Consider the following 22875-nt stretch of genomic DNA (forward strand, 5'->3'; position numbering starts at 1 on the left):
TTTGAGTTTACACCCACTTCATCTGCAGCGCTAATGTCGCAACATGAAGAGGCGCGACGACCGATCCTAACAGCTGATTCAGAGGATCAAGCCGGCGCTCACACGTCAGGAAGGAAGACGAAGGAAGCGCTCGTGTCGTTTGCAGCGGCAGGTGTGTCTCTCCGCGCGTAAAGACGCACGAGGAGCGCAGAGTCCTTCTCAGAAATACACCCACTTTAAATTTAGTGTCATTAATGATGCTTTGAAATTTCAATTTAGAGGTGCGAGTTAAAAACTAGAGTACATGGCAGTGGTGAAGTACACATACTGAAGTAATCAAGTATTCATACTTCAACTTCACATTTCAAAAGGAAATATTTTACGTTTGACTCCCACTAGGTTTATTTGAGTTCAGTTATTTTTCAGATTTGAGATAATAAATAAATAATGACGTACTATTATAGATGAAGACTTACCACAAGCTCCATAAAGTCATATACAATGTATAAATGAGCTCCATCTTTACCAGCTGCAACAATAAAGTGATGAACACATTAATAGTCATAATAAGAATAGAAATTCTGAAATGGTTCATTCCGCAACATGTTTTGTACTTTTTGGAACTACATATTATAAACAGTCATTATAAACGTGGTACTAACTAATTAGTTAAGCAGACCAGACCCTTAATGGTCCTGGACATACTGTAGTTGATGTGTCTGATATTTAAGTTCCGTCTGGTGAACACAGTCAACTCCGTGGATTTGAAATCAGTCTGGAACAAACAGGTTGAGGAAGTTTGTCCTGTGCAGGAATTAGAACAATGTCTTATCAGGAATCTTTACTCTAAGAGTTTCTTTCAGAGCAAAATGGAAAAGGGGAAGAAATGGGTTTGTGATCTTATTCATGATCTTATTCTTAACAAAATGATATTACTTGATGGATCAAAGATGGAGTCTTTAAGCCTCAAATCTGAACATAAACCCATCTGCTACAGATGATGATTTTCTAGCTTTCCATTTATTTTTACACTCCATTTAAATTATTCATATAAGTATTATTTATAATCAGTTGTACTTTTCTTTTTACTTGTCTGACAAACAGTTCTTTCTACGTTTCAGGTCTCCAAAGCCTTTTAGTTCAGGTCAAACTTTTTCTTAAAGCTAAGGTTAACCGTTAAGCAGTTGGTGGAGCAAACTCGTCATTAAAAAAATCATTAGTGAATAGTTTAAAATGAGCTCCACCTCAACCAGCTACAGGAAAATCCTGTTCACCCATCATCCATTCATGCATGAGTAACAATAATCTATGATATAATACATGATAGTATAACGGTCACATATACTTTTAATACATTAAGTACATTTTCCTTGTTATACTATACATACTTTTACTGAGGTTACATTTCCAATGCATGTGTGATATTAGTACTTTTACTTGAAGTAAAGGATCTCAATACTGCTGTTATGGCCGCACATTAATGCCCACGGTGTCACATGTTTAACTATCACATACAAGTGGAACCTTTGCGTCCGTGTACTTTTGGTCCTAAAGTGGACACAGTTTTTATTGATAAAACAGCTGTTAATCTTTTATTTGAACTCCACTTCATCGTTATTCCTCCTAAACTTCGACCCAGTTGGTACAACTGAACATTGTGACAGAGTCTTACGCAACACACAGTCTGCATTGCAACAAAGTATCTCAGGAAGTACAAGTGAAATGTAACAACGGCAGCCTGTTGCACACCAAGGATTAGACAAACTGTATCTGTGTGAAATCTGCTCAAGAACAAAATAAGAACACCCACTGAAAACATCATGTAGCATCAGCTGAATGTCTCTCCCTTCAATGAACCAACACGTGTGATCAGTGTGTGACAGTGAGTTTTAGCAAATTCAACTCTAAAGTGCCAATACAATATTCAAGGTTGATACAGTCAAAGACCAAAAAAAAAAAAAAAAAAGGCAAATTTGATCTCCATCAACTCAATATTTCATATGGCCCATGGTGAACTCCTCTGAGCTGAGAGAAGATGATTTAACAGGACAGTGACGACATGTTGAGCTTCTTAAGTGCAAATTTGATCGTCACAGATGGAAATCAAAATCAAAATCGACTCCTAACAAACATGTTTCCGGTTCCTTGCAACTCCCTCAGCGGGCTGTCTCCGATAACGAGGACATTAAGATCACAAGCAGAGTTCTCAGGCTTCAACTGAATTGCACTTCCTTCCACTCGAGTCACAGTGACAACAGGTGATGTGGGATCTGACAGGAAGTGGGTTTATAATCCCATTTTATGGGGTAACAAATGTCAACAGTTAAAAAAAAGAAATATCTGATTTTACATTTGAAGCACTTTGAATGTTTTCTGATACAACTAAGAGATTTGCATTGAACAGACCGATTTAATGTTCTCTCAAAGTAATGCTTGCAGAGCTCTTCAGGCTCTCAATCTTTCCACTGTTTGCGTTTGATCTTAAGTGCTCAACAACCGACTAGAAACTACAACGGACTGACGTAAAGTGGAGACAACATAGTTATTACTAGCTCTAAAAAAATGTTGTTTGTCCGGAAGGTGGTGCCAGAAAAAAGGCCATGTTGTAATCTGAATAAACAATAGTTATCATCTCTACGGTGGCCCTTTTAGGACATTCACACTCATGTGGGCAAACGTGTATTTGTCGCGCCTGAAGGAATCATTTCTGTGAATGGACTTACATCAACCTGTGCAGCTGCATTCATCTCATCCACATAGAGTTCTAACGATGAGTTGACTGATCGATCAGTTGAAAATCAGTTCAATTAATCCGAGATTTTTAAGCCCCCCAAAAAAAGACACTTTCACGGGTTCCAGCTTCTCAAATGTGAGAATGTTCTGCTCTTCTTTGTCATGAATTATTGTTATATTAACATCTTTGGGTTTTGGACTTTTGGTCGTCATTTAGGTCTCTGAAATTAAAACTTTTTCTGACATTTTTAATTTTATGAATCGAGAAGATATTTGCGGATGAATCGATAAAGAAATTAATCACTAGTAAAGCCTCTAAATCCACAATTGTTGCCATTCTTGTCTCCATTCTTCCGGCTCTGGCAGAGGAAGATGACATCAGCCTACACATCTCTGATTGGTTGTTCGTCCACCAATCAATCGGATGTCATTCAGCGGTGCGGTAGAACTCAGCTTGTAACATCTGCATTAGCTAAACATCAGCTTAAATGCTAACTTCAGCACGCAAGAGCTAGCATGTGAACATGTGTACAGTGTGTGTGGGAAATTCACAATGTTGTGTTTGTAAAGCATTTTAACATTAGCATGATGACAATTTAGCACATTTACATGCTAACATTAGAAGGCTTCATGTTAGCATCTACACATGCTAACACTTAAGCAAGTCAGCGTGCCAATATTGGGCGTTTCTATTTATAAACTTAAAGTGTTTGGACCTGCAGTTGGCCTCCAGATGAAACATCAGCGGATCACCAAAGTCAGTAGGATTCCTCTTGTGGAGAACATCAATGTCTTTGCAAAGTTTCATGGCAATCCATCCAATGTGTGTGGAGATATTGGAGAGATAAGTGGAGGAACGACTGATTAGCAGGGCTAGAAACAATAACTTCACTTCTCATATTTCAGGTTTGAAGGCCAGTAAAATGTTGTTAGTATGAATTAGATTTACACTCAGAAGGTGAAGACGACAGAAGTAAACACAAAGGAAATGTTTCAATACACAAAGAGGTAGTCTGAAACACGTCAACATATACAAATGCTAAATTTAGTGGCACACTAAGAGTCTGAATCCGGCTCCTTTGAATTAATTGTGAGATTTTGACCATTCAAGTGTTCGATCTGTAGTCGTTTACCTGCATAAATATGTGACATCAGGAAGGTGTTCGGTTAAAAAACAAGTCTTTTTTTTTTTCATCATGTCACGTCCAACCTGATGGGGTCTTTATTTAAGGCTCTGGTTTCCAGTATTCTCCGTTAGCACCAGGAGGCCGTCCTCATCTTCGTCTCTGACGCAGCGTCTTGGCTCGCTGCTGTGTTTTGAAGTCAATAAGGCAGCCGGTGGCCTCTGAGATGGGAGTGAAGGCTCTGATGGGAGAGTTACTGATCCTGACAGCTGAAACGCTGCCCTCCTCTTCATCATCATCATCGTCATCATCCCGCAGATCAATGACATCTCTAAAAGTGAACAAAGACACAAGAAATCAATGCTCGTTAAAGCAGAAAATATCCTTTAAAACTGGAACTAGACGACTAACTGATTCACACGACACGGTTGAGGATCAGCACAGACATTTCTACCACGTCTGTCCTCACAATGTTCACTCGGACAGACACTGTGAGTTCTGGATCAAAGTGTCCACAAAGAATATTGTAACTCAAATCATAATGTCAGTGTTTCTCAGACGTCTTTACCCCGAGTGGAGTTTGGATCCAGACGGCCCGGCCTCTGTGAACACAGAACAACAAGTCAGTGCAAATGTGAATCAAACGATGAGTTCTATTGCTAATCATTTTGTTTTTGAGGCTGCAGAAACATATATTTATCTGCTCAACATTGTTTCATCTGAATGTTGGGCTTCAGGTGAGTCCAGTTGTTCACACCTGCTTCTTTCTGTTCACACTGTTGGAGGAACCCGAGGAACTGAAGGTCCTTTTTGTTAGCACACACGGTAAATGCTAACAGCTTTCTGCTGTTAGCATTTAGCTCAAAGCTCCACTGTGTCTCAGTACAGCTTCACAGAGCTGCTGGCATCAAGTGTTGTTACATTTAAAAGACTTCTAGACTCACCTGAATCTCTGCTCTCGGTTTGCTCCAGAGCCGACAGCAGATTTCCCTTCTGGAAGGTCAGAAATATATATAAATATAGAAAGAATCCAACCTCATCAACAGAATCTTGTGCACTTCTATCGACGTATGACCGAGTGTGTGACGAGTCTTACCGCTGCAGTCTTTGATGCCTGCCGTAGGATGCAGAGCTCGGTGTGTCGGTTGTAGTCTCTCAGTGGAACAACTTTCTGACAGATGTAACATTTCTCTTGATTCCCGCTGAAAACAAAACTGTATTTAAAATACGAACAGAAAAAAGAACCCGTGTGAAACCGCTGAGCTGTTCCTGTTAACGACAGGTGGTACCTACTTACTTGCCAGTGTTGGAGGGTTCATAAGTCACTTCAGCAGCCGCCTCTGCTCTCCTTGTTCTCTTCCTCCGAGGCTTCATAGACACTATGAAGTGAACAGGAAGGAGTCCTTTTTAAACCAGCAACACAACAACGCTAAACTGTTATGTCCCAACCACTGTGAAAATCTAACGTTGCAGCTTACAGCCGTGAATCTAGAGGCCGAACTGTGTTGAATAAAATAACGTTTCGGTCACCTTGCAAGCAGCCTTTGTCGGGCCTCCTCTCCTCCACGATGGCCACCTCTCCGTCGCAGTACGCAGCGTGCCTCTCGATCTCCGTCACCGGGTAAGAGCCCTGACACATGGGACAGTCCACTTTGGCTTCAGAGTTCTGAGAGAGGGCGGCTGGTTTCAGTTCAGAAGACATGGACCTCTGAAGCCCTCGATCCGTTATCTCCTCCACATCTGGATCCCCCCCGTCCTCCTCTGTCCTCTCCTCTCCAACATGCTGTCCTCCAGCATCGCTGCAGCTCACAGGGATGCTCCCCTTCGTCTTTCTGTCCACTGCGGCTGAAAAACAGTGCATGTTTCAGATTATTCCCCAACAATGATTTCTACAACTTCAGCCACCACACGACCAGGTCGGGGACATTTGCATCAGAATAGACACACAACTACAAATGTGGTTTGCTGTTCTATTTGTTAAGAGTTCAACGTGTCAGATGTCCTTTCCACACAACGTGATCTTACCATCCACCTCCATCTCCTCCTCCTCCTCCTGCAGCTTCTCCCCGGCTGGAGAATCCACTTGGAGAATCATCTCGACCTCCGGCGGCTCCGGACTCTTTTTACCGTCAAACTGAAATCCACGCTGGAGAGAATGTTGTCGACATCAAAGAGGAAGAAGTGATGAAATAGTTGATATTTATGGTAGATTTATGTGATTGTTTTATCTTCTGTTGTACATCTTCTCCCGAAACAATGTGTGATAGCAAAGCCACCTGCCGAGTGTGTTATTAATTATTAATAAACACACTGATACTTAGAACTGAATTTAACATCCTCAGACTTGCATCCACTTGTAGGACAACCTCATTAACGTCATAACCTAGAGAACCGAAGCAGTGTTTAAACTCACCTCTGCTGCTGCGTTGGGCGGCATCATCAGATCTTGCGTCTTGTCGTCATCGTTGTCACTCAGCTGGGTTTCTGTTGAGACGAACCAGAGAGACGCACCAGCTGTTATCAGCTGTTTAGTTTTTAAGGAAAAAAGGCCTATTGTGATTAAATTAAAAAGGTAATCATAGAAGAGGCCGGTTTCCTCGCCAGGTGAGAATTTAAAACAGCCATCATCTGCTGCAAAAAACTCTTTGCTTTCTAATATTTTAAGCTAAACAACCATATTCAGAAAACTCAAGCTGTTGGTGTAGATAAAGATCGTTGAGAAAACACAAAGACATTTCACCACGAGGATAAACTTCCTCCTGCACATGAAGAGAAGATGGAGCTTCAGTACCTGGACAAACCTCACAGTCATCAGTATCCGCCTGTCCTTCTTCTCCCTCCTTCTTCTTCTTCTCTTCTCCTTCTTTGCTCGCTCTTTCCTCCTCTTCATCCTTATTGTGTTCTTCATCCTCCTCTGCCTCAGCAGAAAGTGTATCAGCTGCCTCACACACATTTTTCCTTCTCAGTCTGAGGCCACGCCTGAAAATAAATGAACGATGGTCGTCAGTTCAGACGCCCTCTCTTGTTAGTAGTTCAGTAGTTTTCAATGTATTCTATCTTTCTGGTTTGAGACTGAAGCGCTTCGCTGTCTGACTTTCTGCTTCTTTGATCCTGTGTGACCACGAAGGCTAACAGAACGCTAACAAGACACATTCCCACTGTAGTAGAAGAGCCAGTACGGTTTTTACCTTCGAGGAACAAGCTGCTGAGAGGATTCAGCAGGCGACTCAGGTGAAGGGGATTTCTAGGAAAAACACATGAAGGTTGTTAAACAACTCAGAATGAATTTAACTTGTTGAAACTTCAGACACAACAGCTTTGTTTCATAAATGTTATGCTCATTAGTGTCTTCACATCACAGCAGGGAGGAACAACGTACACTAAGACTAGAACAATAATAATAATAGTGTATAATAATAAGTGTTCATATCAACGTAGCATTTCTCTTCTTATCAGATGTTTGACTTTTTAGCAAACTTGTATTTTTTGGAACCAAAAGTAACACGAGAGGGTGACGCTGAGTACAAACCAACGCTAAATACGGCATTTTTAGGGGACCGAGTGTTACAATTAAATTAATGAAAACAGACTGTGAAAGGGTTAAAGTTGTAAGGCGAAACCAGGACAACTCCCAGACCGGACAACGGCGTGGTAGCGACGTGTCAATCACAAGGTAGCCTCGCCCTAAAGCATACCCTGCTTTATCTGACTCTAAATGGACCAAAACTTACTAAACGAACATCATGCTGTAGTGAAGAAGACTTGAAACTAGAGATTGAGACCATAAACTCATGTTTACAATGTTTACTGAGGTAATAAATTAAGAGAGAGGTAGAGTCATTTTCTCAGTGACTTCTATACAATCTGACTTATTTTTGCAAACGGAGAAGTCTCCTCCTGCTGGTTATTAGAAAGAATGCAAGTTATTAAGCTATTGTTTGTAATGTGTTCTGCCTTCTGCCTACTTCTGCCTATTTGAATACAAATATATTTGTAAAGGTTCTCTTTACATTATTCAGAGCATTAATTAATTACAGTATAGAAATATAATAGAGTAATCTCTACCTGAGCAGATGACTACATTTTTGTCTTTAGCACCTCTAAAACAAACTACCTTACTGTATATAAATATACATATAATATAGTTAAAACTAGCTCAGCCTCCAACTGATTAAACAACCTAATAATGTCCTATAAAATACATCAGTCACAGAGCAAAACAAGGACTTTTTCTCTGATACTTTAAGTACATTTAGCTGATAATACTTCTGTACTTTTACTTTAGTAGGATTTTGAATGAAGGACTTTTTTACTATTAATGGGGCGTTTTCTCACTGCTCTATTGTGAGTAAATGATCTGAATACTTCAGGCCACTACAGGCCTCAGAGGTTCACTCTGGTTCATTAAACTCTGTATATGAACATCATCTCTAGTTAGATATCAGCCTATGAAGTCCATAAAGACACTAGTTATTATGTTACCTCTGGCTCTGGCAGGACGGCCTCCCCCCACTCAGCCTTCCTGAGCAGACACCTCTGAGCCTGCTTCAGACTCTTCTCATACACCTCCATATGACCCAGGATCACCTGACATGAGGGATGAATGGACAGAGAAACAGAAGAGAAAGTGAAGAATTAGATATTATTTTATTTTACAATTTGATTGCATGTTTATGGTTTGTATTATTGAGTTTATAATATGCTTAATAAAATAATTTCTAGACAATCTGCAAAAAGAAAATGTGAATTAACATGTGTTTCCATCTACTGCTGTTATGAGAGTATATATAGTTAAACAGCTGGTGGAGTTTAAATCTCCCGTAGGTGAGATTAAATTATTCCAGAAGAGGAAATAACAAGATGAGGTCATTAAAGAGCTCCGGTCAGAGCTCAAACGATGGAAAACATGATGGACATCTGACGTTTGTGACTGTTTCATGTATGAAGGTTACGTTCTCATCAAAGCACACAGATCTGACGTTTAAGTGAAGATCATTGGAGTTTCAAAGCCAGCAGCGCCATCATGAATGAGACGGAAGGGATTATTTGGAGCCTCGTACCTCTCATATCATCTGGTCAAATACAGGTGACCTCAGTCTGAGGACTTTCATTGACCATCACAGCAGAAATCCTCACACTTGAGAAGATGCGATATGAGGCGATTAGCCAGAAACGTTTATTTATAACAAGATGAAACAAATCTTCACCTGTGTGTATTCGTCCGGATCCACCCCTCGAGGACAGAAGGGAACCCCCCAGTAGTAGTGCACCGTCGGCCCGCCTGCAGGCGCCCCGCTGACCTCTCCCTGACTGCTGATTGGCTGTGGTCCTCGCTCCGCGGTGGAAGGCTGCTGTCTGCTGGTGGAGGTGGAGGTGGAGGTAGAAGGTCTCATTGTGGAAACATACAGAGAGTTACAGCGAGCAAAGAGATGTCCTTCAACTCTTTGATGAGACAAGTATGCAGTCAGTACATTTACCTGTAAGTACTGTACTTAAGTACACATCTGAAACCTGTGCTTTACTGCAGTCTTTTCTTTTCGTGCCACTTTCTACTTCAACTCCACTACATCTCAGAGGGGAAGATAGCATGTTTTACTTTGTGGTTTTTACTCATGTTTTAGTGATCTTAGGAATGACTAATATACTATTCATTTTTTGTCATGATTCCAGCTTCACAAATGTGAACATTTGCTGCTTTTCCTTTTAATAATTGGAACGTATTAGTGATAATGTTGAGTTTGGACTGAAGTCGAAAACAAACATTATTCTGGGTCATTGTGACGGCATTTCTCGCTATTTTTACAAATCAAATTGATATACTTTTACCTAAGTATCATTTTGATTGCAGGACTATAACTACAGCGTATTTATTACAGAGTATTTTTAAGTACTATGATTGACTGTCACGCTGTTTGAGCCGGTTAACGTGACGCAGAGACTCTGATCTCGCGGTGTTCTCTACCTGCAGTTCATCCCCGGAGAAGCTGCCGTCACGTGGTTCAAGGATGCATCCTCACCGTCCGCCCGATGAACAGGTCTCTCCTCTGGGAAGACCGGGCTGGGTGAGCCCACCGGCTGCAACGGATGGGAGGGAGGAACAGTGAAGACAGACAAACGTTATTCCTGATAGAAATCATACTTCTAATGCTGACTGAATTAACTAGACGTGTATCTGATGACACATAACACAAAGTGGATATGTGGGAAAATACTGGAGGTCATCAACAGCGAGGAAGCCTCTGTACCGTGACGTCGTCGTCAGACCAGAGTAGCGTAATATCGCTGGTCAGCTCCTTCTCGACCGAGCAGTCTTTGGATGTTGCATTGGGCTCGTCCTCCACATCATCTAAAAACAGAAAACCACAGGAGACCCACTGACCAACAGGTTCTACTCACACTATTGCTCACATCGTTAGTGAAGATTAAGAAGGACAAGCAGCTTCTGTGTGATGTTTACCCGACGTAGACGACTTATTAAACCCGGCATCTTGATTGTGATCAGTCTTGCTGTCCTAAATTGAAAAAGCAGGAAAAACAGTTAAAAATGAGCAGTAAGTTACAAAAACTGTCTGGATACTATGAGTGAAACTGCATCAGACTGTTTTCTACTGCCATCAGGCTGATATTGAGGTAAAAATACTTTTTATCCTCGCGGTGGTAAAATTCATTACAATATAATAAATATGTTGCAGAACAGCGTTGCTTTAAAAAAATACACTTATTACTCTTAAACAATATCAGACTCAAAGATCCAGTCGTTTCAGACGTTCCCGTCTACCAGAGAAGCACTTTGTTTGACACCTGGACTCACCTGCCTCAGACTCTGAGCCGGAGCCCCGGTGGTGGTTAAATTCCCGTCACTGTCTGAACCCATGAGCTCAGCAGTTGAAGGACTCGCGGCGTGTTTCTGCTCAACCAGTTTAATCTTTCGTAGTCTTCCAATCCTGCTGAACACTGGGCTTGTACATCGTCCTCCGACAGTCTCGGAGAACACAGGACTTCTGCAGGTTGCTGGTTTTTCAGGGGAGGGGAGGTTCTTGGGAAGGCCGGGGCTTTTGGGGAATACTGGACTCTTAGGCTGACCGGACGTGGACTTCACAGAGGAGGTCGAGCTCTCCTGAGAACTGAACATGAACCCTGAGTTACAGACACCGTCTTGAGATTTGCAGGCACTTGGAGACGACTCGTGCAGAGCATTCCTGCCAAATACTGGACTTTTAAAATACTCGGGACTCGGATCCGTCTCTACATCATCTCCATGATCAGCCTCTAAGGAGACAGGACTCTCGCACATAGTCAGGTTGTTGGAGCGTTTGGGGCTTTTGGCAAATGTGGAACTGCTGGCTTGAGCGGGCTGAGACTTTCGAGGCGAGGCCCAACTGTCCTGAGAGTAGCAGAACACGAACCCTGAGGTTCTGCAGGTCTCCAGGAGGTCCTGGCTCAGCCGGGGGACGTGAACCTTGGCTCTGCAGTCAGCGGAGGGGAAGACGGGGGATTTAAGAAGCTGACAGTCGTCGATCTGGGTCGAGTCACAGCTCTGATTTATTGTTGAGAGAAGACAAACACAAACATTATCATTTATTTGGAGTTGTGTTTGTGCTCAGCTGATGATGGTAGTCCAATATTCTCTCTCTTTTAGCTCAAGCAGCATTTTCTAGACTAAATAATTAATTGAATCACACGAATCAAAAGGAAAGACAGAAACCTGCGGTGAGTCCAGAGGCACTGAGAGACCCTCTGAGCTGCAGGGTGAAGCCTGAGAGGAGATCTTCTGAACCTGCGACAAGTCCGGCATCTCCAGCAGAGGACTTCCTTCTTTCCTTTTCCGCTTTTTCAGCCTGTTATTACTTTCATCTCCTGTTCCTTTTGCTCCTGGGAATACAGTACAGCACGTGTTCACACTCATGGGCACTTCAGCAGCAGCTGGTCTGATTTAACGCTAACATTATTCTTTTTGATATATTCTCCCTTTGGTGCAGGAGGATACTAGAAGTTGCAGGCTATGGAACAACAACAGTGACTCACCTGGGTTCAGGCCGGCCTCTGGTGTGCAGACGTCCTCCGCTGCTCCCTGATTGACGGCCGACGCCTTCTTCCCGTTTGCATACAAGAGTTTCCTGTGAGAGAAGATCCCGAGTGAAGCTTCAGCATCGGTGAGCAGCCGCCGACTTTGGGCCGGTTGAGTCTGGTTGAACATCTACGAGACACAAAGTAAACACAGATATTTAGAAACCGGTCTGTCATCTACACTAGAAGTGGTTGTACATTTACTGCAGTATGCAATCGGTTCTGTATCCTCCACAAATGACCGTACAGCTTCAACAACTCACGCTCTCTTGGATGGCTTTCGTCATGGCCTCTTCCTCTTGCTGGACTCTGAGCGCAGTGACGCTGGCTTCCTGTTCGCTCAGACGCAGAGCCATGTCCATCATCTCCTCCTCGGTCATCTCTGAGAACAACAGGGACATGGTTACTACGTCAGAAAGTCAGTGTTATATATATTACAGACATTGGCTTTAAATGTGATGAACACAGTGACTTAGTTAGGGTAGCTTAAGCTTTGGATGGCCAAGTTTTAGACTCTTATGTACCTTTGGATTTGTTTTCTGTCTCTCTTTTCCGTTTTTCTCTCAATGCCGGTGACAGAAGTGTTGATGAGAGCTCGTCCTGGAAGAACAAACAAACTAAGTTGTAGTAGTTTTTTTTACATCTTTTTTTTTAGCCTGTACTTCTGGAGTTAAACATATAAACCTGTATTTATGTAGCTCATCTTAACATTTTCTTTACATTGTCGTCTCCATCGTCGAGAGCTTCGTCCTCCTGCGTGTTTTCGTCAACCTGTTGGCTTCCGGAGGGAACGTCGCTGACATCCTGGAGTAGTTGCTTCCTCAGAGCCATCCTGGTCTGCTCCTGAGAAACTACGACACACAAATAAATAAAGCAGTTACATCTCAAAAACCATATAATCCAGCTCCACTCAAATTCCTGCTGGTTTGTCCTTTCTTGCCAGAATCTAAGGTGAGTGAAGAATTCACATGCAGCTCACCCGTCTACTTTCTGCTGGATTTGTGACGTATCGGCCAATTCATGGCTGTTGTAAACCAGCCTCTTCAGTTTGAAAAAGAAGAAACACAAATCTCTCTTATGAGCCGTTTCAGTTCGTCCACACATGCACAGATTCAACCAGCGTCTTGAACCAACCACTCAGGCCTTCAGTAAAGGTTAAAGTTACTACATTTCAACATGAAACATGAGTGGCAGTTAAGCTATCTGGCCTTAATTAAACTCGCAGTCTGACTAACAGCCCCCCCCCCCCTGTTAGTAAAGTATGCAGTGTTACCTGTATTCATTTTGGGGCCTTATACACATGATGGCGTGTATGAGAGAAATTAAATGAAGACATCATCTGCAGCTCTTTCTAACATTATAACAACATTGTTATTGTTATGTTATCCTCATTGTTATCCACAAGTCCTGCATGAGGTTTTGTAAAAAGCGTGTTGGTTGGTCTACTCATTTGTAGTACTAGTATTACTCCTCTTCCTCCTCCCTCCTCTTCTTCCCCCTCCATGTAAATACACCACGGTTTCAAAATAACCAATAATAACAGCGCACCCTCCTCACGCACTCTCAACAGCAGTTATTACCCGATGATGAAGACTGTCCTCTTCTTCCTCTCATCTGTCCGGCTGGTCGGTGTGACGTGATGGCACGAGCGTTGACCCCAAACTAACTAGCCTGCGTGTTGAAGTTGAAACAAAAGAGCGGAGTAAGAAGCAGAAAATCGTCAGTTAAAGTTAGATTCCATAGCGTGAGAACATCGGTTGACAAGGAAACAAACTGACCATACGAGACCCTAAAAACATCAAATACAATTAATTTTCTCGATGTTGTGTTTAATTTACCGTATAGTTAAAACAAAGTCGCTGTTTATGTGTGTTTTTTTTGTTCCACGGCTACTTAAAATAACGATAAACCAAACAATATTCAGTGTAGAAAGACTCACATCAAGAGTTTTCCTCACTTTCGCGGCGCCATGTTTGTTTGAGTCACGTGACTACTACGTCAGGCGCGACCTTCACGCTGCCTTCAGCCAGAGCCGTATTAAGTCGCGTCAACGGAAATTCAACATGTTCACCATGCATATTTAAATTAATACATGTTATGTTTTTTTTAAGTAGAATTAGCTAATATTTGAGGATTAGTACATTTAAGGAAGGATTGGAGAATTTTACAAGAACAAACTAAGACAAACAGACAGACTGTTGGTGCCTGTTGTCTGCCTGTCACACTTACTAATCCTCAAATATGAGGACATTTTACTTTTAAAAACACAAATTATTTATCTTTGTTTTTACAGATTTCTACTAGTATCTACACGTGTAAATTGCCCACCAAGTACTTCCTGGAACCCTCTGAAGTCTACGCGAATCACGTGACAATAAAGCATGTTGAACTTCCATTGACGTGACTCTCTCTTTTTACGGTTCTGCGTTTACCCGTTTGGCTGCCTGAAAGCGCCGCATGCGCAGTAGGACGCCGCTGGCTTCTGAGTAGAAACTATGGCCGACGCGATGCAGACAGAGGATTTTCCTTATTTACCTTCGGGGGCGGCGGAAGGTATAACCTGTTTCCTCACGCATGTATTAAAATAAGATTGCGTGTCAGTGCATTAAGTCACAGTCGCGGTTAAAATACCAGTGTTGCTGTTAGCTTACCGTGAGCTAACGTTAGCCGTCCCGGCAATGTAGGCTGAGCGGAGCGTGTTTGCTAAGCTAAGCTAACGGTAGCCGTTTCAGCTCCAAGGTCGATTAGAGCATGTCTGCATCCGATTTTGCTTGAGACTGCTCGTGAAGTAATCCCCCTGCACGTGCACCAGCGGAGACTGGAGGAGACATCCTTAAATTTGGGTCATTGACAGACGTTCATTTTTGTTTAGGCCAAACGCGGTTAGCTATAATCCTCAGGTCTTAAAGAATGTCAAGGGAGATGTAAACAGATCTGTCTATGTGGTGAAGACACTGTGTCCATACAGAAGTTTGTCGCGTGTTTATTATTGTTGTATTTCTGACATTAAGCACATTTGATTTATAGAGCGCATTTAAAAAGCAGCTGTTCACCGAAGTGCTTTGCAGAGAAATACAAAATGCAATTTATTTAAGAGATGTGATGGAGAAGTGCGTCACTGATGTACTAGCCTGTGTGATATCTTTTGACCTCTCCCTCTAATGCAGCATGAGCGTTGTACTTAGACTTCTACCTGAACTGCCTACTGTGTTCATATTGATATCTGATTCTTTACATACTGTCCATACTGCTCACGCAGGGTCTTGGCACACATCCCCTTTACTGTTTATTCTATATTTTGTTCTGCAGCTTTTTGCACTCCTGGTTATAGATGCCAAACTGCTTTTCGTTGTCTCGGTACTCTGTGCAAAGACAATATTAAGTTAATCTTACTGACAAACACCCTTTGTCTGAGTGACAAAAAGCCTTAAAGCTTTAACAGATGGATGAAGCCGGTGATGTATTCCACATCTGAAATTAAATAGATCTCATCCAAACCAACTCGGTCAGTAGAAGTAGAAGTCAAGATTTAATACTTGGATTAATCATATCTGTCTAGTATATCGGCTGTTGTTTTTGTCAGGTCTATGCATCAAGGTGAATACTTTGTTTGAGACAGAGCAAAGACTCAAACTCAGCATTAGGTGTTAACTGTCTGTCTCGTGTTTACAGATCTTTGCACAGGCTTTTGCCATTGACTTGCATGTACGGTTAACATGTGCACAAGATGAGCGTCTTACATTTAGGCAATAACTACTACGAGAAAGAAAGCCGTTTAAAAGGGGCTTGTTTATAAAAAGAAAGCCGTTTTTCTTAATACAGAGGCTTTCGATGCCTTTGGAGGTGGACACCACAGAGCTGTCTTGATAAATAAAAAGCATCATGAGCAAAATTGTTGTTTGAACTTTTGCCATAGATGTTTTTTTGTTTTTGTTTTTACATTGTGTGTTATAATTACATTATATCCCAGGAGATGTGACCTGATTTTGAAATCTCCTGTTTCTCTCTCTCTCTCTCTCTCCTGCAGTAAATAAGATGATAAAGGAGCACGGCGACCTGTTTTCTGACTCCCAGTGTAAAGTCTGCAGCGCTGTCCTCATTTCAGAGTCTCAGAAGTTGACTCATTATCAGGTCAGTGAGCCCACAGTCTGCTGCTGCGCTTTCAGGGGACTTTACCTATTTTAAACGGTATAATTATTAGCTGGGAGGTATGACCATCTAATTTATTATTATTAATATAAGAGTACGTCCACATTAATCTGTCCAGGTAGGTAATATTCATGAGACGGGATCAAATCTCTGCTCTGTTCTAAAATATGTAAATGAAAACAACTTAAATCTTGAACTTTACAAATAAGACGTGGAAACTCTTAGTGCGGATAAAAGGTTTAGATGTGATCTGTGTTTTTAAGAAGTATTCAGTTTAAATACGAGGGCTGGGAATCTTTTATTTTTTATGACACCTGTGTTTCAGTGCCGGAACTTAAATTGTGATTTATCTTCTTTTTTTTATGAAATGTTAGCAGCGAAGATCCCATCGAAAGTGAGAAGGATGAAATATATGTTTGTTAACTAATCCATTCATCATCAAGTGGTATTGTTTGGTCTTTTTTTGTCCGAAACCCAAAGATAAACAGAGTAAAGAAAACATTTTCTTGCATTTTTTATTACATTTTTTCCTTTAAAGATGAATCGATTATTGAAATAGTCTGTGATTACTTTGTTTTCTCGAAAAATCGCTGCAGCCCCCAGTTCAAAAGCAACACACCAGTTACCAGACAAATAAACTCTGAATACGTTTAACGCCGTCCTGATGTTTGTTGTCCACTTTGTGATGAAACATTTGTGCTCGTCATGTCTTTTCAGAGCAAGAAACACGCCAACAAAGTGCGCCGATATCTTTCCATCCAGAACGAGAAGGAGCCGGAATCCAAGAAGTTCAAGTCGTCATCGTCCGACAGTGTGAGTGAGAAGAGCTCAGTTCAACAGCTCAAATCCCCCAAAACAACAGTTTGTATTAAATGTACATCACTGTGAAGATAAACAGGTGTAGCCGTTAATTGCATCTCTTAATTGATGACATTTTAAAGCTTCGAAAAAACACCTTTTATCCTCCAGATGAAGCCTTTGTGTGGACCTTTGTTCACACAACAGATGTGCAAACAAATCGTCCTTTTTTCGTCCAGGTGATGCCTCTTGTATCCAGAAAGGATTTATGTTGCTCTGTGTGTGTGTGTGTGTGTGTGCGTGTGTGTGTAAGCAGGACTGTAACAACGGAGATACGGACCGGTCGAAGGTGTGTCATGTGTGTAACATGACCTTCTCCTCTATTGTGATGGCCGAGTCTCACTACCAGGGAAAAGTTCACGCCAAGAACCTGCGACTGAAAACCGTCGGCCCCCAGGCGCCAGGTATGTACGTGCTTTTGTATGATTTTATTCCTAGCCTGTGCCTCTGTTACCTTCCATTTTATTTTCCCCCGATTCTGCGTTTAGTTGTTTATCTGGTTTCCTAAGTATGATTGGCATTGTAACTGTTGCTTACTCTCTTTTTATTGCATCTCCTCTGCAGCAGTAGCCTCCCAAACACCACCGACGGTCCCGCCGAAGAAGAAAGCTGCAGACGACTCGAGCGGCGTGCCGGCGACGGGCGGTGACAGCAACAGCGACCCGGACCGCTTCTGCTCCATCTGCCAGGCCTCCTTCAACAACCCGCTCATGGCCCAGCAGCACTACGTGGGCAAGAAGCACAGGAAACAGATGACCAAGCAGAAACTGATGGAGACGTACGGCCCCTCCACTGCACCAGGTCAGACCACAGACCCGTCTGAGGATAAATCATTCATTAAGTCCTTCTTTTTACTGTGTGCACAAGAAAACACCCCTCTCTCCTTTCTTGTGTGCCTCCAGCTTCCACACTAAAGGGCTACCCGTGCACCGTCTGCAGCATCGAACTGAACTCTGTGGAGCAGTACCAGTCTCATATTAGTGGCGCCAAACATAAGAACCAGTAAGTACACACGTACTGTTATTTTCTCCCTGATGATCACATTTCCTTCAGTACTCCACGTGTACACAGGTATTAGGGTTATATCGCTTCCTGTTGGTTTTTCATGCGCCTAAGAACACTTCAATTGCGCTCTTGCATTTCCATCTGGACAGATGTTTATTTATAATCTGTCTTTCAGCCTGATGTGTCTGATTTCTGTTTTGTTTTGAACAAATCAGTATTGTGGAAAAAAAGAAAAGCGCTCCTCTGACAAAACAATCTTAAAATGTGTCTTTTGATTATAGTGTGAAGAAGTCCGGCCTGAACACTGCAGAGAACCAAGACGCAGCCGAACAGCCGTACGAGGGCGACGTCCAGTACGCTGGCGAAAATAACGAGTACGCTCCAGAGGACACGGAGTACTCGGAGGAGAACCAGTTTACTTGAGGCTGGGCTGGAAGAGACTGCAGAGGATTCAGTCAGGACTTGGAATGACACAAAAACAACCAGCCCCCTTTAACACATTAACCTCCTGCCAGAGTCTCTTCTCAGAGTCACCTGGACCCTGAAATACCCCAACGTGGTATTTTATCATTTTGAGTTCTCAACTGAAACGCTTCAAGTCTTCTCCTCTAAAAAAGGACCCAAACGCACTGAGCTCTTGTGACGTATTGCAGATTTGAAATGTCAACACCACAGAACCAGCAGTATTTTAGGAAATGGTTGCTATTTAGGCAACATTTCTGTACATAACAGATACCCTTTAACAGCTTTATCTTTTAACTTATTGATACATGAATACAAGTTTAACTAGATGATGGCAAATTGGCATTTCATTGTCGCTCTGTTGGAGTGTTTGGGACTGTTGTACAGTGTTAGTGAGTGAAGCTGAGCACACTAACCCAGCAACGTTTTATTTTACTCGGACATCAAGTTACAAATTTAATTTATGTTAGCGACAGCTACGTTTGCCATTTTAACCATTGAAGGTAACACTATTGTTATTGTTAATACTTAATTCTTTTTTTAATAAGAGAACGTCCTCTGGGGAGAAATCCTTTTCTTCCTTTTAGCTCTCTAAGCAGGTGTTACAGCTGCAGAACAAAAACAGCTGGTTCCTCATCTGATGCTCCCAAATCTAAACCAAACGTGTGAGTCGGATGCTTTCAGTGCGTTTGGGCCTCGATGAAACAAGCCTCTGATGTGGATCGGTGAGAGGATGATAGAGACCTGTTAGACTGACTGGAAACCATTCTGTCCATGTCGGTGTACATCAGGGCTGGGTATCATGGGAAGTCTGTCGAATAATGTTGCCGTTACAAGAATTTACCAAAATAAAACGAGCAAAAACGAGCAAAATTCAGATATTTAATATTGAATGTTGTAAGTAAAGAAAACTACAAATCTGATGTCGTATATCAGCAGACTATACTCTGCTACTGACAGAATCAGACCAAGTGTTCAAGTGTGAAACCCAGCCTTAGTGTACATACTAGGTGTCCCGATCCAAACATGGCCCTTGAGTCCATTTAATATTCGGTATCTCCGGTACTTGTATTTACCTAACTGTTGATTAGATAAGTATAATCTGACCTATAAAATACCAGCTGTAGACTTATAAACGTTTCTGTTCACAAGCTATTTGAGCCGAATACTCAAGGTTCTGGTTAGTAGCATCAAAAACTGTTCATAAACTTAAATGATCGATTTTTAATTTGAACGAGAATGTGACTGCTTGAAATGGATGAGATGTGATCAGCTGACTCGTTTAACGAGAAGATGTCTCACTCTGTTGGAGTTCTGAAGAAAGGATCGGGTTGTTATTGGCCATTGTTTAGCCAGTGCCGATCTATTAGAATATAGATAGTTAGGATCAGCTCGGGACATCTGTATTATATACATCAATGAAATAACAGGAGGAGAGTTTAAAGTTTGGAGACAGCAGGGTATTGTAATCGTCGTCGTCCCCCCCCCCCCCCACACACACTAATATCTAACCAATACTAGCATCTACCAGATCAGAGCAAAGCTGCTTCCTGTCTCGAGATCTTCTCCTCACCTCACTATAGTTGGTTTGCATCTCCAGTGAATGTATTTATTGAAACGTCTCCTCTTCCTCTGCTTTCTGCAAGTTTGAGTATTTCTGAACCCGGCGTTGAAGACGATGGCGAAGCGGTGAAATCGAACTTTTGCACGGCCAGACGAGTCACTGCAGCCAGTTTTGATATCGCTGTCCAGACGGATGGAAGGAGAACGTTCTGTCCAGATACTGGACATGGTTTGTAAAAACTGATGATATGAGTTGAATTTTATGAGAACATTGTTTCTTTTATCAATTGTTTTGATATTTCCTTTTTGTTAAATTCAAAGCCAGAATATCTCCAGAACTTTTCCATGGAAATGTTACTTGTTCAGCGTAACTTGTTGAGTACCAGTTTGTGAATTCACTAGATTTCCTTTTAAGTGTTCATTCTGGACAGAGCTGACGTTTCTGTTCAGGTGGCCCCGGATTCTAGATTTGCTTATTCTTGTTTTTACTGTAAACGAACGAACCAATTTGACTAAGATTTATTTAATCGTGCGTTCCTGTGAGACATTTACATATTTTCTGTCGGTTGCATACAGGACTGCTGCTAAAAGGCTTATAGTGATCTCAGAGAGCCTAAATTAGATCCTCTTCTGCTTGTAAACGTACCAGAATCTGTCAACCACAAGCATTTTGTAGAGATTGATGTCATTTTATAAAGTTTCAGGAGTCTGGACAGTGTTGATAACTAAAATAGAGAGATGAAAGGGATTACGATGATTTCTAATGCAGCGGATCTGTAACAGCTGTGAGCTTGAAGTATAAGCTTTTTTTGTACCGTTGAGTTTTGGTTTACTGAAAGATTTTGAAGTACTTTTCTTCTGAGTTCTGGGCTTTGTAAACTCTGGAAGAGACCGATAGATGCTTTCTGAGCTCTGTAATAATTACTGTCAATAGCAGAGATTTTCAACAGTGATGTCAAACTAGAAAGTGATGTCAATATTATGTTTTTTTTAGTCCATTTGTCCTCATACAAGACGATGGGTTGAATATTTCAGTATTGAATGTTCTTCCACCATGTTTTAGTTTTTCAAAGAGGGCTCATACATACTGTATAGTTCATGGTGTATAGAAGACAAATGGCCTTTTTTTTGTTTTCACCCTCAGCCTTTGTGTGTTTGGCGTTTTGTGATTTAAGATTTATTTTCAATATGTTGTGTATAACTGAGGGGGGAAAAAATGCAGCGAAGATGTGCATAAAGTGCAGAAATGTTTTAAGAGAGTTTGTTTGTTTGTTTTCCTTCAACACACACACGGCTCTGCTCTTTTATCAGTCAGTACATCCTCAAGTACTTTCCTCCTCTCCTCTCCTCTTAGTCCAACCAACCTAAAAAGCGAGGGGACGAGGCAAGGAAGACGTCTCGGGACGAGTATACACCAGTGCATCCTCGCTCATCCTCTCTCCTCAAGATGCATTTCATGAATTGTGACATCCTTCCACGTGACTCATTGAGATCGATTTCTGAGTCTCAGGCAGGACGACGGAGGCACAAATGAGAAGAGTGCGTAGTATCTGGTCGACCCTGACTCGCTGCTTCATGAGTGTAAACACGTATTTTATTGTGAAAGGGAAGATGGCATATTGCGAATGTGCAGTACATCGTTTAGTGTACATTTTCCGTGCAAAGGTTAATCATTTCCTGCAACAGAAGCTCAATAGGGCCCAATCAGATGTCTGAGAGGACTACTCTTTATTTCTGAATGGTCTTACATGCTTTTAGGATAAAGAAAGTCCTCTTTTCTAATAGATGTTTTGTATGAAGGGTTTGCTTTGTACAGAACAAAGCGCTGCACGATGGTTCAACACGACTGATATAAAAGGGCAGAAAGAGACAAAGATCCCTCTGAGCAACAGTGGAATAATAGAAGAAATCACCAGTCATTGGTAAAAGAAACTGGAAGCTTAGCATCACAATGTGTGCAGATTTGAATAGGAACAGGTTTTTGTTTCAGTGTCAAGTGCAAAATAATGTCTATAACAAGCTGGAATAAACAGGCAATGTGTTTTAAACTTCTCAATGGATGTTAGTTTAAGGTTAGCACTACTGGAATATCAGCTGAACATACTATGGACAGACAAATCACAGTTTAAACCTCTTCAATATAACCACTGAGTAGACCGAGCACAATGGGCACATTGTGGTTTAACTGATCGAGAGTCACAGACGCTTTCCTGGACTGGAAAACAAATTCAAAATCCAAGTTCCAACAGTATCCTCTTTAGTCATGCAACACCAAGGGTAGAAGTGTCTCGAGATTCTTTGCTCATAAAGACAATATCAAGAAGAAGAAACGGACATATTGACCAACCACAGAGCAAAGTGAGATCACACACTGAAGAGACCGAAAGCTACGCTTGAGCTTCACCACATGGTGGAGCACTTACTCTTTGCTGGTGCTGGAGCAGCTCGTGACAAAAGCTTGTTCAGGGTTCAGACTCAAGTGACATTTTCCTCAAATGACCCGTCAACAGTGAGCTCAGCACGCAGACAAAACAATGTTATATTATTATTGATAACGGTGCTACTAATATCAAACGACATGGGGAGACTGTGACCTCTTCTTCTGATTTTCTGTTGATGCATTGAGATCATTTCTGTTGAGAGCTGGGTCCCATTAAAAGACTGCCTTGTCCCAAGTAAGCAGCCTAGCAGTAGTAGAAGTACTCGGAGTACTATATTTCTGGATCATATATAAGCGTAGCATGTTTATTTATGTAAAAATTAACTAAAAGTCAAATAAATGTAATGCAGTCAAAGTACAAAAGCTAGCATAAAATGGAAATACTCAAGTTGAAGTACATCATAATTGTACTGAAGTACAGTACTTAGTAAATGTTTCTTAGTTACTTTACAACATTGCAGTCTGGTATTACTACTTTCACATAAAGGTGCTTAA

At 41.7% G+C, this 22875-nt stretch overlaps 2 protein-coding genes across 6 annotated transcripts; one reads left to right on the forward strand and one right to left on the reverse strand.

Annotated features, from left to right (window-relative positions):
• Positions 1–1308: 1308 nt before the first annotated feature.
• Positions 1309–13875, reverse strand: uimc1 (ubiquitin interaction motif containing 1). Of its 5 annotated transcripts, XM_079171831.1 has the most exons (24): positions 13843–13875; positions 13484–13574; positions 12883–12944; positions 12624–12754; positions 12428–12503; positions 12167–12285; positions 11862–12033; positions 11542–11708; positions 10648–11373; positions 10294–10348; positions 10082–10182; positions 9799–9911; positions 9044–9224; positions 8319–8423; positions 7025–7080; positions 6628–6815; positions 6250–6320; positions 5862–5982; positions 5367–5681; positions 5134–5215; positions 4933–5038; positions 4781–4829; positions 4405–4438; positions 1309–4167 (listed from the first exon to the last, which is right to left on the reverse strand). In XM_079171831.1, exons 4-24 carry the CDS (start codon positions 12732–12734, stop codon positions 3987–3989), a joined length of 3129 nt encoding a protein of 1042 aa, XP_079027957.1. In that variant the 5' UTR covers positions 12735–12754; positions 12883–12944; positions 13484–13574; positions 13843–13875; the 3' UTR covers positions 1309–3986. The 5 variants fall into 5 exon arrangements, with proteins under 5 accessions (XP_079027957.1, XP_079027956.1, XP_079027955.1 ...); XM_079171830.1 differs by lacking the exon at positions 12883–12944 and having other exon boundaries at positions 9044–9191; positions 13843–13873; XM_079171829.1 differs by lacking the exon at positions 12883–12944 and having other exon boundaries at positions 9044–9194; positions 13843–13873.
• Positions 13876–14395: 520 nt separating this feature from the next.
• znf346 (zinc finger protein 346) lies at positions 14396–21180 on the forward strand. The gene is made up of 7 exons (XM_079172022.1): positions 14396–14456; positions 15931–16034; positions 16770–16865; positions 17167–17314; positions 17475–17711; positions 17813–17912; positions 18197–21180. Exons 1-7 carry the CDS (start codon positions 14399–14401, stop codon positions 18336–18338), a joined length of 885 nt encoding a protein of 294 aa, XP_079028148.1. The 5' UTR covers positions 14396–14398; the 3' UTR covers positions 18339–21180.
• The last annotated feature ends 1695 nt before the right edge of the window (positions 21181–22875 follow it).

This window comes from Pholis gunnellus (assembly GCF_910591455.1).
Source record: "Pholis gunnellus genome assembly, chromosome: 13".
NCBI lineage: Eukaryota > Metazoa > Chordata > Actinopteri > Perciformes > Pholidae > Pholis > Pholis gunnellus.

What these genes read in the sequence shown, in the direction of transcription:
- znf346 (XM_079172022.1), top strand. Translation starts at nt 14,399, where the DNA reads ATGGCCGACGCGATGCAGACAGAGGATTTTCCTTATTTACCTTCGGGG. An exon ending in AGAAGTTGACTCATTATCAG is followed by an intron (nt 16,035 to 16,769) that starts GTCAGTGAGCCC and finishes ATGTCTTTTCAG; the next exon opens with AGCAAGAAACACGCCAACAA. An exon ending in CGTCGGCCCCCAGGCGCCAG is followed by an intron (nt 17,315 to 17,474) that starts GTATGTACGTGC and finishes TCTCCTCTGCAG; the next exon opens with CAGTAGCCTCCCAAACACCA.
- uimc1 (XM_079171827.1), bottom strand. Translation starts at nt 13,517, where the DNA reads ATGAGAGGAAGAAGAGGACAGTCTTCATCATCGG. An exon ending in TGACTGTGAGGTTTGTCCAG is followed by an intron (nt 6,321 to 6,627) that starts GTACTGAAGCTC and finishes TCGTCTCAACAG; the next exon opens with AAACCCAGCTGAGTGACAAC. An exon ending in AGGCATCAAAGACTGCAGCG is followed by an intron (nt 4,830 to 4,932) that starts GTAAGACTCGTC and finishes CTGACCTTCCAG; the next exon opens with AAGGGAAATCTGCTGTCGGC.